The sequence below is a fragment of the Odontesthes bonariensis genome, chromosome 5 (genome assembly GCF_027942865.1).
Source record: "Odontesthes bonariensis isolate fOdoBon6 chromosome 5, fOdoBon6.hap1, whole genome shotgun sequence".
NCBI classification, from domain to species: domain Eukaryota; kingdom Metazoa; phylum Chordata; class Actinopteri; order Atheriniformes; family Atherinopsidae; genus Odontesthes; species Odontesthes bonariensis.
This window is the reverse complement of record NC_134510.1, coordinates 39,469,635-39,487,876: the sequence shown is the minus strand read 5'-3', so window position 1 is coordinate 39,487,876 and position 18,242 is coordinate 39,469,635. Positions and strand designations below refer to the sequence as shown.

At 41.4% G+C, this 18,242-nt stretch overlaps 1 protein-coding gene across 1 annotated transcript; it reads right to left on the bottom strand.

Annotated features, from left to right (window-relative positions):
- Positions 1 to 1,004: 1,004 nt before the first annotated feature.
- psmc4 (proteasome 26S subunit, ATPase 4) lies at positions 1,005 to 16,411 on the bottom strand. Its single transcript, XM_075466346.1, has 11 exons — positions 16,345 to 16,411; positions 14,508 to 14,606; positions 12,927 to 13,113; positions 11,762 to 11,908; positions 10,203 to 10,312; positions 7,330 to 7,423; positions 6,160 to 6,327; positions 6,004 to 6,080; positions 4,780 to 4,948; positions 3,637 to 3,692; positions 1,005 to 1,446 (listed from the first exon to the last, which is right to left on the bottom strand). Exons 1-11 carry the CDS (start codon positions 16,375 to 16,377, stop codon positions 1,333 to 1,335), a joined length of 1,254 nt encoding a protein of 417 aa, XP_075322461.1. The 5' UTR covers positions 16,378 to 16,411; the 3' UTR covers positions 1,005 to 1,332.
- Between the last annotated feature and the right edge of the window lie 1,831 nt (positions 16,412 to 18,242).

Sequence of the window (18,242 nt, the reverse complement as noted above, 5' to 3'; positions counted from 1 at the left end):
GGTATGATAGGTGGCGCTGTACCCATTCCAGCTGTTGCTAATAGAGCCACTTCCTGTTGACCTCTTCACCACCAACAACAACAACAAACTCAGGCGTTGGAGAAAGATGGAGAACGCAGAGCCAGATGAAGCTACGTCCCTCTACATTTGCTCTGTGATGAGCTGCTTGTTGCACAAACTCGATGCCCAACGGAGCATTCTCCATCGCGTTGTTTGTTTCTTTCTGACGGCGTCAACAACAGGAATATCGTCTCCTTTGACTTCCGGGTCACGACCCCGGGAAAACATCTGGAGCATGCGCAGAACGCAAAGTGTGATTCACCACGAGCTTCAGCGTCTACAAGCAGGTTTAGAGTGACTTTCAACCCGGTTATCTCGGGGTCTGAATCCGATCCGATCCAGTTCTTAGTCAGATTAAGGTGTCTACATGCACTTAATAACTCAGTCTGATTGTAATTTAGCCAATAATCCCATCCAGTTCTTAGTCAGATTAAGGTGTCTACATGCACTTAATAACTCAGTCTGATTGTAATTTAGCCAATAATCCCATCCGATCCAGTTCTTAGTCAGATTAAGGTGTCTACATGCACTTAATAACTCAGTCTGATTGTAATTTAGCCAATAATCCGATCCTTTCAGAGCCATGTGACCCCAGTGAGAGTTTACACAGCGCCCCAACAGTTTTGGAGTTGGAGGTTACGTGTATTTACATCTGCACACGCCTGCTCACCGAGGACAGAACGCAAAGCTTTTTAACTGCCGTTTACTGTAAACACAAACCTGTGACACAGACATATGCTGCCTGCACCTCGTCGCCCACGGCGACCCATTTCAGTCCTGCTGTGTGACATTAAAGCACCGGCTGTGGCTCAGCTCTGAACATCCCTGGGGTTCAAAAAGCGACGCCATTCAACTGAAAACGCTCACATTTAAAGGAGCTGAAAGTAAGAAAACGGATCAATGATAAACAGGTAAAAGGCAGAAAAACACACCACGATAAAGGATTTTATGGAAAACATCTTTAATGGGTTTCTTTCAGGTCATGTCTTGGTGAGTGAGTACACACGGATACAAATGTTCTATCCTAGCTACAGTCAGGGTCAGATATTTATAGGAACCAGCAGAGTGCCTGTACAAAAAACACACTCCTTCACTTGGTTGTGCGTCGTCTCCGAGACACGAAGCTAATCTGACGTTAAATTTTGTCCCAAAAAAAAAAAAAAAAAAATCAATGCAGGTCGCAAATCCACAGACGCGCTGCAGATACTGACACACAGACGGATGACAGGCTGTGTCTGGACACCTTATTTCCCCCAGAAGACTACTCGCTGTCTACTTGTAGAACTCGTGCTCCTGCTCATCCTTCTTGATGACGGTCTTGTAAGCTTTCTCAAAGTCTTTGGCCAGGACGATGTACCTGTTCTCACGCACAGCCAACATGCCGGCCTGAGACAAAGGAGAGGAATAAATAAAAAAAAAGAGCCACAAGTTAGTTTTAAAGGGACATATTGTGTAAAACTCCTTCTTCCTGTTCCTGGGAGCAGATATCAGGGCGTCTGAGGTCACCAGGTGTAAAAGTTCCTCATTTAACGAGCCGTTCTGATTTTCATTTCTAAAGTACGTCACTCCTTAAGTTGGCCCCGCCTCCTCAGCTAAGCCCCGCCCACCCACCCTGCTGGACGGATGAAATAACTCCTCATGGTTTATTCATCGATTTATTTTCTCCTTTAGCAACAGCTATCGCTAACAGCTTAGCAGCAGCTAACGCTAACAGCTTAGCTGATGAAGGCGACGTACACCAGCTTCTAAGGAGTTATTGCAGCTCCTTTAGCAGCAGCTAACGCTAACAGCTTAGCAGCAGCTAACAGCTTAGCTAAAGAAGGTGACGTACACCAGCTTCTAAGGAGTTATTGCTGCTCCTTTAGCAGCAGCTAACGCTAACAGCTTAGTTGATGAAGGCGACGTACACCAGCTTCTAAGGAGTTATTGCAGCTCCTTTAGCAGCAGCTAACGCTAACAGCTTAGCAGCAGCTAACAGCTTAGCTAATGAAGGTGACATACACCAGGTTCTGAGGAGTTATTGCAGCTCCTTTAGCAGCAGCTAACGCTAACAGCTTAGCTGATGAAGGTGACGTACACCAGCTTCTAAGGACTTATTGCTGCTCCTTTAGCAGCAGCTAACGCTAACAGCTTAGCTAACAGCTTAGCAGCAGCTAACGCTAACAGCTTAGCTGATGAAGGTGACGTACACCAGCTTCTAAGGACTTATTGCTGCTCCTTTAGAAGCAGCTAACGCTAACAGCTTAGCAGCAGCTAACGCTAACAGCTTAGCTAATGAAGGTAACGTACACCAGCTTCTAAGGAGTTATTGCTGTTCCTTTAGAAGCAGCTAACGCTAACAGCTTAGCTGATGAAGGCGACATACACCAGCTTCTAAGGAGTTATTGCTGTTCCTTTAGAAGCAGCTAACGCAAACAGCTTTGCAGCAGCTAACGCTAACAGCTTAGCTGATGAAGGCGACGTACACCAGCTTCTAAGGAGTTATTGCTGTTCCTTTAGAAGCAGCTAACGCAAACAGCTTTGCAGCAGCTAACACTAACAGCTTAGCTGATGAAGGTGACGTACACCAGCTTCTAAGGAGTTATTGCTGCTCCTTTAGCAGCAGCTAACGCTAACAGCTTAGCTAATGAAGATGACGTACACCAGCTTCTAAGGAGTTATTGCTGCTCCTTTAGCAGCAGCTAACAGCTTAGCTAATGAAGGTGACGTACACCAGCTTCTAAGGAGTTGTTGCTGTTCCTTTCTGAAAGATGAACATCATTGTTCCCACATTACTTTGTTAGCTGAAGGTTTCTAGCTGAACGGTTCCGTTCTGTAACTCATCAACCTGCAGCTGTGTGGATAAGGTGTGTTTCCAACACAACACCGGTCCTCTCCTCACTCTCGGTGTGCTAACGTTACATTATCGGCATGTTTCTGATAAAGATGTAGGTCTCCCAGTACAACTGTTTAATGAGGTTAATATATCCAAAGTGTTTAAACGCAGTAATTAACGGTACACATGCATTACTACGAGTTACGCTGTGTACATCTCCGGCTTGGTCCATCACTAATGATGAGGAAGCATTGTTTGCTAGCATCTGCTGCTAGCTTACAGCTACATGCTAACCAACAGAGGAACTATCTGTATCTGCATGTAGAGCTGGAGGGTTGTTGGAGGAACAGCTGCTGACTTCACCAAAAGGTCGAGTTGGGCTACTCGCTAACACTTTTCTTACACCGACAGGCTGGTGTAAGAGTCTCATTCCTCTCAATAAGATCTCAGAAAAATGTGTGAAATTGTTAAAAAGAGTAAAAAAATAAAGTACGGCACACTCAGACAAACAGAACATGTAAGACATATCTAACACATATCTAAGAATCCAAAAGAACGATTCTCTCTCTTTCACACCCGTTTGTGACCGTTTTCTGAATTTATGTTGCTTTATTAGCAGACAGAGATGTTTGAATTTATGCTGTTCTGTGGTTCTGCTCGTGTGGATTACTTTTGGTGCAGAACGTGTGCTTATTGTTGGATTATTGGGTTTTTATTCCTGATTCAATGAAGGTCTGAACCTGGTTAAAGTTGCGACTCACCTCCTGGCAGATGGAGTTGATGTCGGCTCCAGAGATCTTGTCTGGTCTGGCGACATCTGTACAACAGTTAAGAACGAGTAACAACAGCCTGAAGAGAAACGTCTGCTCCACCCAGCAGGACGATGGAGTTTACCGACATGTGACCGCGGTGGGTTCTTCTGGCGGGCGCCAGGAAGCGCCGTGAGGTTAGCTGCGCACGTTCAGATCGGATGCTCATAAAAACACAACCAGCATCGTCAGAGATGTTGGAGGTTGTACAAACATGGCTGTGAGTGCTTCACCTCCATCTTCTTTTTTAAGCCGTTTGGTCAACATTCAGTCAACCAATCAGCAGCATGCTCAGCAGGATAAAGCTGCTTCTACGCTCACCGGATCGGCCATTTTTACCCTGCTGAGAAAACGACGCAGCTACGATGCAGGAACAGAAGAAAAACTCCTGGATATTTTAATCAAGTTGGAATTAAATGTTATTTTTTTTCTTCATACTTTTATCACAGAGCTGCTCCAGACGTGCGATTCCTCCTCGTTACAGTCGATGCTAACAGCGCTAGCATCTTTTTCAAAATATTTGTTTATTTATTTAGTCATTTATTATTGTTAGTTAGTAGCATTTTTATTAGAATTGGTATTATTATTGGTGTTGTTAATCATTGTAAATATTAATAATTTTTTGAGCTACCCCCATTGGGGGATGAATAAAGTATTTTTCTATTCTATCCTAACGTCTGTCTGACTTCAACGAGGTAAACGTCAGATAAAATGTGACATGACGGTTCGGACTGAGGTGGCTTTGAAAAACTTCAGATTTACGACCTCAGATGAACCCGTCCATAAAACTAAAGCTAATCTGATTTGTGCTGCTCAGACCGTCATAAAAACATCAGATATGGGTCACAAATGGGTAAAAGTCAGATTTGAGCCTCTTTTTCCTGCAGTGTGAACGTAGTCCTGGTTTGGTGTCTGAAACTAACGTGCATCCCCGGAGGGATTTGTTAGGCTGCTTCAAGGGTTTTAACCACTTCTGCAGCACTATCATGAACTTTATACTCATATAAGTTCTGTTATCTTTGTCTAAGCTAAGCGGTTCTGGTCATCGTTGGTTTAAAACGGGCTCTTAACAGACATTCATCACATGAAGGATACAGTCCTCCAGGTCCACCTCCTCAGAGAGGTTCATTTTACTGGTGATGGTGGAGAAAATGAGACGTTTCTGCCGGCGGTCGGGCAGCGGGAACTCGATCTTTCTGTCCAGGCGGCCGGGGCGGAGCAGGGCCGGGTCCAGTGTGTCGGCCCTGTTGGTGGCCATGATCACCTGTGGGGGGGGGTCAGAGGTCAGCAGAGATCCCAACAGAGAAAACCGTCAACATATCAGAACTTTCTGCATTCGCCTCCACTCTGCAGGGTTCCACCTCATCTTCCTGTGCAACGTTTAATCATTTCAGCCTTTCAAAGATAAAAAAAACCCCGATAGTTTCTGCACATCAATAAGAGTTCAGAGTTCATTTTAACATCTGACTGCCTGTTATTTTCCAGTTTGCTCGGGTTGGAGGGATGGTTAAATAAACCAGCTTCTTCTGTGTTTCATCCTCTGAATCTGCAGAATCTGAGACGGGACTTAAATGTAACCCGGAGTTTCGTGCCGAGGATTCAGCTCCTGAAACCCTTTCACGATGCAACGTAAATCTCGTCTTCTTGTTGCCGATTGGCTCTTTACTAGGTCAGCTGCAGATTAACTGGTAACAAACAGCCTCCATTTAGTTAATAAACATCCCGTTTACTTCCAAAAACTATGTGATTTTCTTCTCAGGACAGCTTTTTGCTCACTAGTTTCCTCCATTTCCACAGCAAACATAGCATTAGCTTGTGTTAACATCTCATTTATTATTTTTTTATTTCATTACTTCACCATGTGCAATAACCCGGTCTTGTGCAATAATAATAATAATAATTAGGTACTGAGCAGCATTGTAAATACTGTTTATTGTATTATTGTATATACTGAGATTTTTCCATATCTCATTCATCCTGACTTGATCTTTTTTTCTTCTTCTTTTTTTCTGTAAATGAGGGCACTGCAAAAAAGGAATTTCCCGCAAGGGATTAATAAAGTAATTCTGATTCTGATTCTGATTAGCTGATGTAAGAGCGCCCTCTGCTGGATCACAGGGGAAACTGCTTCTAAAGTCTGTCCAATTCACCGGTGCGGCGTCTGATCTGATCACCTGCTTCGCTGCATGTTTAACACGGATCGGTGTCCCAACATTACTGGACCTACAGCTGGATCTAAAGCTGCATTTTTACCATGAAACAAACTGGAGTTCTCTCAGAGGAACTGCGCTCACTCCAGCCAACCACAGGTGGACTCACCTTGACGTTGACGTTCTGGTCAAAGCCGTCCATCTGATTCAGCAGCTCCAGTAAGATTCTCTGCACCTCCCTGTCAGCTGCAGAGCGAAACAAGAGCTGCCGTTAGAAGACAGAAGAAGAATTAGAACAACATCTAAACCTAGATCAGGTTCGTACCTCCAGTCTGAGCATCGAAACGCTTCGTGGCAATGGCGTCGATCTCGTCGATGAAGATGATGGCGGGAGCGTTTTCCTTTGCCAGCCTAAAGACGTCCCGCACCATACGAGGACCTTCGCCCAAATACTTCTGAACAAACTCGGAGCCCACCACACGGATGAACGCCGCTGGAGAAACAAAGGTTGGACGGAGGTGAGTTTGTCCTCTCGCCTAACAGCTCAGTAACAAATATAGCTGCAAGCAGCGATGGGGGGCATAGCAGCATGGCACAACAGGCAAGGCTACGGCTGCTCAGGAAGGCGTCATGAGTCCATACACCAAGTTTGGCATCGATACATCAATGCATCGCAGAGATACGGCCTAATGTCCCGTTTGCACGTCGGCGCAGTTTGATTGGCTGCTACGGGCAAACGGAAGCGTAATGAAAAAATCCACACGATAACTTTTGTGCGGCTCGGTCAGAAGATTCTATGTGCCAAGTCCTGTGGAGATTGGACAATCTGCATGACCTGAAATGCTTTTTGAGGTTTTTGAACAAATCCAACATGGCGCAAATAACGTAATTTGTTTCGATGACCTCGTCTGCATCCAGGGATTCCAACGGTCCCTCATTTATGAATTTTGGACCAAGAGAGATTTACTTTCTCTGTGAGGCTCCAGGACTTTGAGGAAATTTGGAAGAAATGGAAAATGTATATTCTTCCGAGATGCCCAACCTATGTTTAACTAGAAAGAAGGGGATTAGGGTTATAGGCCAAACGTCACCAAACTTCTCAAAGATGTGGTCATGAGTCTGCGTTAGGAGTTTGACGTCATAAGGTTTTTGATAAAATTCAAAATGGCGGAAGATCTAATTAGACGGAAATTCACGTCATTGGACTCGTCATGATCCAAGGATTCAAATGATGCCTCATTTGTGAAATTTGGACCAAGGAGTCGCATTCAGCACGTGCCAAATTTCAAAACTTTTTAATCATAGCGTTCTAGGGGCTGCCATAAATAATAGGAAAATCTAACACAATGGGTGCCTTCGAAGCTTCGCTGCTAGGCCCCCCAATTAAATACAACATGCACGTTTCCTGTGATGACACCCTGAAAGAGTAGTAAAGAGACGCTTCCTCTTCTTCTTCTGTTGTTCATCACATGCAGCAACAGGAGACACGACTCACCTGTAGTGTGATGCGCCACAGCCTTGGCCAGCATGGTCTTCCCACATCCTGGAGGTCCATACATGAGGACACCCCTGGGGGGGTCGATACCAATCTGAGGGAGGACAAAACAAGTCAGCCCAGTCTGAGGCTGTGTTCCAAACCGCATACTTCTCCTACTACTCATACTAACTTTTTGAGTTAGTATGCGAGAAGTTCCCGGATGCATACTAGATTCTCTGAAATGTTGGGTATGCATCATGAGGTTACTACTCATACTCAAACTACCCAAGATGCAACGTAACGTCGCCGATCGTCATTTCCTGTCTAAACGGCAGTTTCAAGCTAGCTACAACGAGGGTAGGTTCACTTCCTGTTTTCAAAACAAAAGCACCAATTGTATCGTAATGGCTTTCCCTATGATAAAAGGCAACGGGTATTTTATTTTGTGAAAATAACCGGAAGTGCGTTGCTCACTGCGGCTAGCTTTAGTAGCGCCGAATTCGTGGGAACAAAATTGTAAACAGCCGGTATTTTGTCAGGTTTTCAACACGTTGGGGATCTAAACGACTACTTTCTCGCCTGAAAATGTTTCAAATGTTGCTAAAGTTTACAGAGTTTAGAGCTTAAGGGAAATCAGCTTCAGGCCGGCTGATTTCGGCTCGGGCAGGAGCGAAATGCATTGTGGGTAAACGCTCTGCATACTGTCTGATCGATGAGTATGCAGTATGTATCATGCAGTATGCAGTATGTAGTATGCAGTATGTAGTATGTAGTATGTAGTATGTAGTATGCAGTATGTAGTATGTAGTATGCAGTATGTAGTATGTATCATGCAGTATGCAGTATGTAGTATGCAGTATGTAGTATGTAGTATGCAGTATGCAGTATGTAGTATGTAGTATGCAGTATGTAGTATGTATCATGCAGTATGTAGTATGTAGTATGCAGTATGTAGTATGTAGTATGTATCATGCAGTATGCAGTATGTAGTATGTAGTATGCAGTATGTAGTATGTATCATGCAGTATGCAGTATGTAGTATGCAGTATGCAGTATGTAATATGCAGTATGTAGTATGCAGTATGCAGTATGTAGTATGCAGTATGCAGTATGTAGTATGTAGTATGTATCATGCAGTATGCAGTATGTAGTATGCAGTATGCAGTATGTAGTATGCAGTATGCAGTATGTAGTATGTAGTATGTATCATGCAGTATGCAGTATGTAGTATGCAGTATGTAGTATGCAGTATGTAATATGCAGTATGTAGTATGCAGTATGTAATATGCAGTATGTAGTATGCAGTATGCAGTATGTAGTATGCAGTATGCAGTATGTAGTATGTAGTATGTATCATGCAGTATGCAGTATGTAGTATGCAGTATGTAGTATGCAGTATGTAATATGCAGTATGTAGTATGCAGTATGTAATATGCAGTATGTAGTATGTAGTATGCAGTATGTAGTATGCAGTATGTAGTATGCAGTATGTAGTATGCAGTATGTAGTATGCAGTATGTAGTATGTAGTATGTAGTATGCAGTATGTAGTATGTAGTATGTATCATGCAGTATGCAGTATGTAGTATGCAGTATGCAGTATGTAGTATGCAGTATGTAGTATGCAGTATGTAGTATGTAGTATGCAGTATGTAGTATGTAGTATGTAGTATGTATCATGCAGTATGCAGTATGTAGTATGCAGTATGTAGTATGCAGTATGTAGTATGTAGTATGTAGTATGCAGTATGTAGTATGTAGTATGTATCATGCAGTATGCAGTATGTAGTATGTAGTATGTAGTATGTAGTATGCAGTATGTAGTATGTAGTATGTATCATGCAGTATGCAGTATGTAGTATGCAGTATGCAGTATGTAATATGCAGTATGTAGTATGTAGTATGCAGTATGCAGTATGTAGTATGTAGTATGTAGTATGCAGTATGCAGTATGTAGTATGCAGTATGCAGTATGCAGTATGTAGTATGTAGTATGTATCATGCAGTATGCAGTATGTAGTATGCAGTATGTAGTATGCAGTATGTAGTATGCAGTATGTAGTATGCAGTATGTAATATGCAGTATGTAGTATGCAGTATGCAGTATGTAGTATGCAGTATGCAGTATGTAGTATGTAGTATGTATCATGCAGTATGCAGTATGTAGTATGCAGTATGTAGTATGCAGTATGTAGTATGTAGTATGTAGTATGCAGTATGTAGTATGTATCATGCAGTATGCAGTATGTAGTATGCAGTATGCAGTATGTAGTATGCAGTATGTAGTATGCAGTATGTAGTATGCAGTATGTAGTATGTAGTATGCAGTATGCAGTATGTAGTATGTAGTATGTATCATGCAGTATGCAGTATGTAGTATGCAGTATGTAGTATGCAGTATGTAGTATGCAGTATGTAGTATGTATCATGCAGTATGCAGTATGTAGTATGCAGTATGCAGTATGTAGTATGCAGTATGTAGTATGTATCATGCAGTATGCAGTATGTAGTATGCAGTATGTAGTATGTAGTATGCAGTATGTAGTATGCAGTATGTAGTATGTATCATGCAGTATGCAGTATGTAGTATGCAGTATGCAGTATGTAGTATGCAGTATGTAGTATGTATCATGCAGTATGCAGTATGTAGTATGCAGTATGTAGTATGTAGTATGCAGTATGTAGTATGCAGTATGCAGTATGTAGTATGCAGTATGCAGTATGCAGTATGCAGTATGTAGTTTTTAACACAGCCTGAGAGGTTTGTGGGGATAAAAATGACCTTCTGAACAGCGATTTATACTAAATGACTGAGCAGATGTACGAGGCTTTGCTCCACTTGGGGAACAGCCGTCACACCTTCCAACATCTGTGAGACGATGAATGTCTGACCTGCTTGTAGAGCTCAAAGTGTGTGAGAGGCAGCTCCACAGCTTCTCTGACTTCCTGCTTCTGGATGTCCATGCCACCGATGTCGGCGTACATCACATCTGGCTTCTGGTCTGGAAGCAGAAACACACACACCATAAAACAGGGTTTGAAAATGACAAACTTCAGTCAAACTAGGGCTGAATGAACCATTAATGGAACAAATAAATACGACAACGGTAACGTAAAAATATTAGAGGTTTCTCTCCAGCTCAGAGTTCATTGTGCAGCTCCATCAGTGAGCCGGTACCTGTGGCAGCCATACGTGCCCACAGCATAACACCCCCACCACCGTGCTTAACAAAGGAGCTGCTCTGCTTTGGATCTCTTCCTGTTGGTCTCCACACTTTCTTTCTGCCATCACTGATGCAGGTTCATCTGGGTCCGGTCTGTCCAGAACACCTTTTTGCAGAACTCTGCAGCTCCTTTAAGGACTTTTTGTCCATCCTGTTTCTGTGGCTAACTAGCGGTTAGCGTGTAGCAGCGTAGCCTCTGTATCTCTGTGGCTAACTAGTGGTTAGCATGTAGCAGCGTGGCCTCTGTGTTTCTGTGGCTAACTAGTGGTTAGCATGTAGCAGCGTAGCCTCTGTGTTTCTGTGGCTAACTAGTGGTTAGCATGTAGCAGTGTAGCCTCTGTGTTTCTGTGGCTAACTAGTGGTTAGCATGTAGCAGCGTAGCCTCTGTGTTTCTGTGGCTAACTAGTGGTTAGCATGTAGCGGTGTAGCCTCTGTGTTTCTGTGGCTAACTAGTGGTTAGCATGTAGCAGCGTTGCCTCTGTGTTTCTGTGGCTAACTAGTGGTTAGCATGTAGCAGCGTAGCCTCTGTGTTTCTGTGGCTAACTAGTGGTTAGCATGTAGCAGTGTAGCCTCTGTGTTTCTGTGGCTAACTAGTGGTTAGCATGTAGCAGCGTAGCCTCTGTGTTTCTGTGGCTAACTAGTGGTTAGCATGTAGCAGTGTAGCCTCTGTGTTTCTGTGGCTAACTAGTGGTTAGCATGTAGCAGCGTTGCCTCTGTGTTTCTGTGGCTAACTAGTGGTTAGCATGTAGCAGCGAGGCCTCTGTGTTTCTGTGGCTAACTAGCGGTTAGCATGTAGCAGCGTAGCCTCTGTGTTTCTGTGGCTAACTAGCGGTTAGCATGTAGCAGTGTAGCCTCTGTGTTTCTGTGGCTAACTAGTGGTTAGCATGTAGCAGCGTGGCCTCTGTGTTTCTGTGGCTAACTAGCGGTTAGCATGTAGCAGTGTAGCCTCTGTGTTTCTGTGGCTAACTAGTGGTTAGCATGTAGCAGCGAGGCCTCTGTGTTTATGTGGCTAACTAGCGGTTAGCATGTAGCAGCGTAGCCTCTGTGTTTCTGTGGCTAACTAGCGGTTAGCATGTAGCAGCGTATCCTCTGTGTTTCTGTGGCTAACTAGCGGTTAGCATGTAGCAGCGTAGCCTCGGTGTTTCTGTGGCTAACTAGCGGTTAGCATGTAGCAGCGTATCCTGTGTCTTTCTGGTCAGAACCGGTCAGAACCCGGTCAGAACGTACCTGATGTCAGCATCATGATGCTGCTGTCGGCTTCGGGCGGCAGGACGTCCACCAGCGCGTTGCTGTGCTTGTGCAGAGCCACCGAGGCGTTGGGCTTCAGCAGCTCTCGGTCAATGGTGCTCAGGATGCGCACGTAGTAGTTGGACCCTGAAAAGGGAGCAAAGCTGGATAATAAACCCACGATTCTGGGTTTTCTCAAAGGAATCTGAAGCGTAACAACATCCCAACTCACAGCTTCTCTGAACTAATTCACCTTCATTGTTCATATTTTTTTTATAGTCGAGTTTTCATTTCATCTCTCTTCATGTCTTCCTTTTAACATCATTCTTTTCTACACTTTTTATTTTATATCAAAACTGCGTTTACATCCATCTTAACGAAGGAAAATGGGTGTTATACAGCAAAGAGGTGAAGAATTCTCTCTCCTGCAGCACATAAATAATTCAATCTTAAGCAGAAAAGGTCAGAAATATCTTTAAGTGCAGGTCAGTCCGTTGGTAATTATTCACGAGGAGTTGCTGCAGTGAGTTTTATCCTGAGCAGAACCCTCAAATAACACGACAGCCTCACAGTTACACGATATCTCCCCCAAATTATCTCAATATTTAAATAAAAAAAACAGCAGAAAGTCGCGGCTCCTCCAGCCCGTTTGGATCAATGAAGATAGACGGGTTTTTAATTCTGTAAAAAGACCGGAAAGTCGGAGTTTTTTTGGGGAGAATTTACTCAACGTGAGCAGAAATATCCGCTGATGGCGCTTTTCTGCTACAATCAGAGCCATAAAAACAGAGTCAGACCTTCTTCTGAGATGCAGAAAACAGCAGGAAGTGAAGTCTGAACCTCAACTTCAGTGGGTTTATCTATTATTTATAGTTATTTAGAATTATTTAAAGGGGAAAACAATGAAAAATGTGTTGACTGGTATAATTTAACAAAGGGAGTTATTCAGCCATTATTTTGAGCAGATACAGGCTGTTTGGTTGACTTTGGTGCCCCCTACAGGCTGGAATAGGACACCACCGCTTTAAAGATGAAGAGTTTGGGTTTGTGTAACGTGGACATTTGTGAGCTATTGATCACTTGAGCACTAATCAAAATGCTGCGATGAAACGACCACGATTCAAACACGAGGCGATTAAAGACTGTTTAACTGTAAAATATGCACCTGTGGTGGAGCCAACGATAGCCGTGTTCTGGTCAACAGCCTCCAGGAACTGGCCGATGACCAGAGGGATGCTCTGTATCCTCTTCACCTCCTCCTGAGCGTGCAGGAACTCCTTCTTCAGGTTCTTCTGCTCATCTTTGATGTACTCCTCCTGCACCTCCAGGAACTCCAGCTCCTGCTGCAGCTTCTGCAAACACCAGGCCAAAAGCAGAGTTTTTAACAAGCCGACGTTCAACATTCTTAGCTTTACGTCTTATTCTCCAACATCTTGGAGCGCGTCTAAGATGTGATCAAACAGAAACTGATTGTTTATCCATCAGAAACATCAATTTACTGACTATTAGCAATGAGAAAAATCACATCTGCAGCACCGGATGGTCCGAAAACTGAACAAACGCAGATTATTTCAAAGCTGGAGACAGTTTTTAGGATGAAATCAGGAAGAATCTCTCTGAGTTTTGTGGCGTTATCTCTGACTTTTGGTTTAAGGTGGTCATAAAACTCAATCCAGGCTGTTTTAAGGCGGTATTTCTCACTTTACTGTTTCACCAACAACATTATTAGGGTTTTAGTCTGACTTTGAGTTCGATATTAAACGAACTCATATGTGCATGAGCATTTTAAAGTCTGGATTTGGTCAGACTAACACCAGAATTGGTATTTTTTAGTGTTTTATACACATGTTCACTGTCTCTTGCTGTTGTAACGGGGTCCTTATTTTGCTTCCAGGTCAAAGTTTAGGATGGAACTGATGAATGTGCACAGCGACTGGACCAGTTTGAGTCTTTAAAAATGTAGTTTCACACATTTCAGTGTTAATTTGTACTTTAGAAGTCTGGTTTAGGTCAAACCAGACTTTAGGTAAAGCATACACTTTACTGGAAAACACCGGCCACCTTTTCAATTGGCAGTTATAACATATAAGTACATATATGTTAGAAAAACAGTTTAATTTCCTCTTTATGGTTCCCGTTATTTTCTAATCACTTACTGGTTATTTCACACAAATGAAACAGTATATGTTCACAGTATATTCATGATACTGAGAAGGAGGAACCAAACAGTTTGAGTAAAAACTGAACTTTCACAAAGGGAGGATTTACGTCTGTTCTGTGGAATTAAACTCATCTATTGATCTAATAAACTGGTAACTTGGGTTTCCCCCCCCCCCCAGCTCAACCTTCTCCTGCTCAACCAACTCACTGGGAAAAGCAAACATGTTAAATCAGCCCATTAATGCACACACAACAGATCAATTCAGTTCCATCTACAGTATTAAAGGGCCAGTTCACAACAAAAGTCATCTCAAGGCGCTTTGAAGAGAAAGCAACAAAGTTTAAAACAGATCCAATTAGATATAATTGGGTCTGTATAAATTAAATAATGGCAGCTACAGAATGAACTGTTTCAAGAAATAAAAGGGAACTTCAATATTATCAAGCTTGTCTATTTAGTACTGAATAATCTATGTTAAGATGAAAAAACTATGTAATGAATCAGTGATTTCAGCAGGATCCCTGAAGGGTTCTGTTAGGGGGACCAGTGGTGCGACACCACCACACATATGAAGAGGTTATGAACCTTGTATCTGCTGTAAAGGTCCTCCAGGTCTTCTGGTTCTGGAGCCAGGAAGGACAGACCTGTCTGGGGTCTGGAGGTCAAAACTGCCGGCATTTCGTCCTGTAATGGGACAAAAACATTAAATATAAACAGAAGTATTTTAATATATAAATATATCAACATACACACAACGACTCAGAAAGAGTTTGAAATCTATCTTTAAAGCGACACAGCTGTTAATTATCACTACATACTGAGACCATTATTCATCCGTTTTGGAAATGTGAATATACCCGTAAGCTGTGGCAAGATATTTGTAGATTTATTTTAGATGATATATGCTGTGATTTTGTAGCCTGGGCGAAAGCCGACTGTTGACTCTGTCAAACAGTCTGGGAAAACCCAAGAGGAATCCGTTTCCATGGAGGGCGGGACCTTACCCAGCAACTTAAATTCATTGGAGTAACGGAGTTCCCTTAACCAATCATAATGTTTAGAAATGACGTTGTTATGTGCCGAGGTTCATGCTTACTCTCGCGAGGCTCTAGCTAGCGAATCACGCTTCCCACATCCGCTTTCATTATACCGGTACCATTTGATAAATCAAACTTTTCCCAAAGCCAGTTGGAAGGAGAGCTTCGACATCCTTGCCACTTAAAATATTGAAGAGGCATTCCTCTTGCTCTCGTTTTAATTGTGTAATGATCTCCAGAGTTGAGACAACTTCATGGATAGCTTCTAGCGTTCTTCCGTCGCCATGTTTATTTCCGCTGCGGTTGAACTACAATTATATGGACTACAATGGACTCCGCGCGTGAGTTCTGCGTCACCACTCGCAACTGTTTGCTGATTGGCAAAACACTGAGCGAACCGAGGTAGGGGGTTTTGGCCAGACTATGTGCGGAGCCAAAATCTTTGGGCGGAAGTACGTAGGATGGCGTCGCCAGGCTAGTGATTTTGAGCTCCTTCTGCAAAATGTCATTTTTGGTTTTATAAAGAGTGATGCTCCCGCTGAAAAAGAATATTTTTTTAATTAATCTCATTTTAATTCTTGCTAAGTATTACATCCACAAATGTAAATTTGCCAAAGTGAAACACAATTTTTATGCTTTCATGATAGAACGCCAGATGTATTTCAAGTCAATTTCCTCCTCTAATAACAAGAAAGCTATCAAAACTATAAATCTTGTCTCCCACTTTGAAATCTTTAACTCAGTGTAATCCTCATTGTTCATGTCCCCTGGTATATTCTCTCTCTCTCTCTCTTCATTTATTATTTAAACTACTTATGTATGTATTTATTGTGGTATGCTTATTTGTTTTTCATTTATTATTAATGATACTTGTCATGTTTTTGCACTGTTTTTGTATCTTGTAAAGCAAAATAAGGTTGTATTAAAAAAAAAAATAAATAAAAAATAAAAAACACAGGCTAAACTAGCATTAGCTTGTTCACCGATAGCTAACTTTAGCAGTTCACGAACACAAACCGTTACAGCTTAACGCTGGTATCCACACACCGATATAAAACAAAACAACTAATGCATTAATTATATCAAACTCCAGCGTGTCGTCGATTGTGACCTCATCATAAACTCGAAACAAATCATTTTAGCTAGCTCTACCAACGACGCTAATGCTAATGCTAACGCTAGCAGCTAACTTGCATGACACAGCAGCTACGCTGAGAATGAATTAGCAGGTTTACGGTTCGGCACGTTTTAACAATCAGATAGATGGTAAAAAAAAATGCGACGAATACAAAGCAACGCCAGCACTCCAAAACGCGGGTTTTCAACGACATTTTAACCGAAATATTCACTTGAAACGACACGAAGCGAATGTCAGAAATTCTTACCGGGCTCTTTTCTACGGCGACTAAATCCTCCATGTTGAAATCTGTCCACCAACTGACGTTCTGACGTAATACGCCGATGTGAGGGTTTATGGGTAATTGAGTTTTTCTTCTTCTTTCGGTCCATTCAAATGTTACACTAAAAAATGTTCCAATAACTATCACATCTAATTATTTTGTTCAGTATCTGTTTGATTGAATCTTACTTTTATGAGATTTACATGTATATAAATATTTTAATCACTTAAAAATGTATTCAAAAATACTTCTTGACTAATAGAAAAAATAATTTTATACCATTTGAGCAATCATTTGATATGTTTGAAAGATTATAATTCTCATTCCGTTTCTTTATATGTATATGTATAAAGATGAAGCTTGACGTTTTTAACATTTAACAAAGTTAACGAATATAAAGCTTCTGGCCTTGATTTTTATAGTTTAAGGATAAAAGTTATACTAATCATAATAATAACACAGATTTTTATATTTTGATTTAATCACCACATCGTCTTTCCATTTGACTCTGAAATCAATGTAAAATATTGCAGTTATATGATGGATCTCCCAAGGTTTCAGGATCCCAACAAAAGCTTAAATTTACATCAGATTGAGACTAAAACCTCACAGGCTAAAAGTTTATTCGTTATTATCGCGTTAACGCATACATTATTTAACGCCGATAAATATTTTATTGCGCATTAACGCATTTATTAGTTATTTTTTTTATTTACAATTTAAAATAAAAATGTTTTACTTTTTTTTATTGAAAAGAAAAAGCATTTTGGGGGGGGCTTTTGTGCCTTTAATGGATAGGAAAGTTCAGAGAGACAGGAAGCAGAGGGTAGAGAGAGGGGGAACGACACGCAGCACAGGGCCGTCTGATACTGTTAAACACAGCCAAGTTGAATTGTCTTCTCAGCGTAGTAGTTCCAGTCTAAAAAATCACTTAAAGGCAAAACACACAACTGATAGCAGCAAGTCATTCAAGGAAACAGACAGTGGAGCGAGGCTTCTACATAAAAACTACAGAAAGATGCTGATGTTAAAAGTGTGTTTGCACAACAAATGTTATGGCACTTTCATTCATATGGCAGCACATTTAAAATAAAGCTAAATGCTAAAAGCTATACGCTACTTTTGGATTCATTTTTGGATTCTGCGTACAAATGCGATTAATCGTGATTAATCAGGGAAATCATGTGATTAATTAGATTAAACATTTTAATCGTTGCCCAGCCCTAGTTATTTTATTCATAACACAGAACCAAATGTAGAGCCTGCAGCAGCAACACTCAGTGAAAGTTGTTCTGGAAGCTTCTCCAACCAGCAGGTTAGCTGCTGACAGGTGAGGGTGTCAGGATCGGGTATAACAGCAGCATCCACCAAAGGTTCAGCCTCTCCAACAAGGATGGGTCGGGGCTATAACCATATATCAGCTATATAACCAAATAGCTGATATATAACCATATATCAGCTATATAACCATATATCAGATATATAACCATAAATCAGATATATAACCATATAGCTGATATATAACCATATATCAGATATATAACCATAAATCAGATATATGGTTATATATCAGCTATATAACCATATAGCTGATATATAACCATATATCAGATATATATAACCATAAATCAGATATATAACCATATATCAGATATATATAACCATAAATCAGATATATAACCATATATGAGATATATATAACCATAAATCAGATATATAACCATATATCAGATATATATAACCATAAATCAGATATATAACCATATAGCTGATATATAACCATATATCAGCTATATAACCATATAGCTGATACATAACCATATATCAGATATATAACCATATATCAGATATATAACCATAAATCAGATATATGGTTATATATC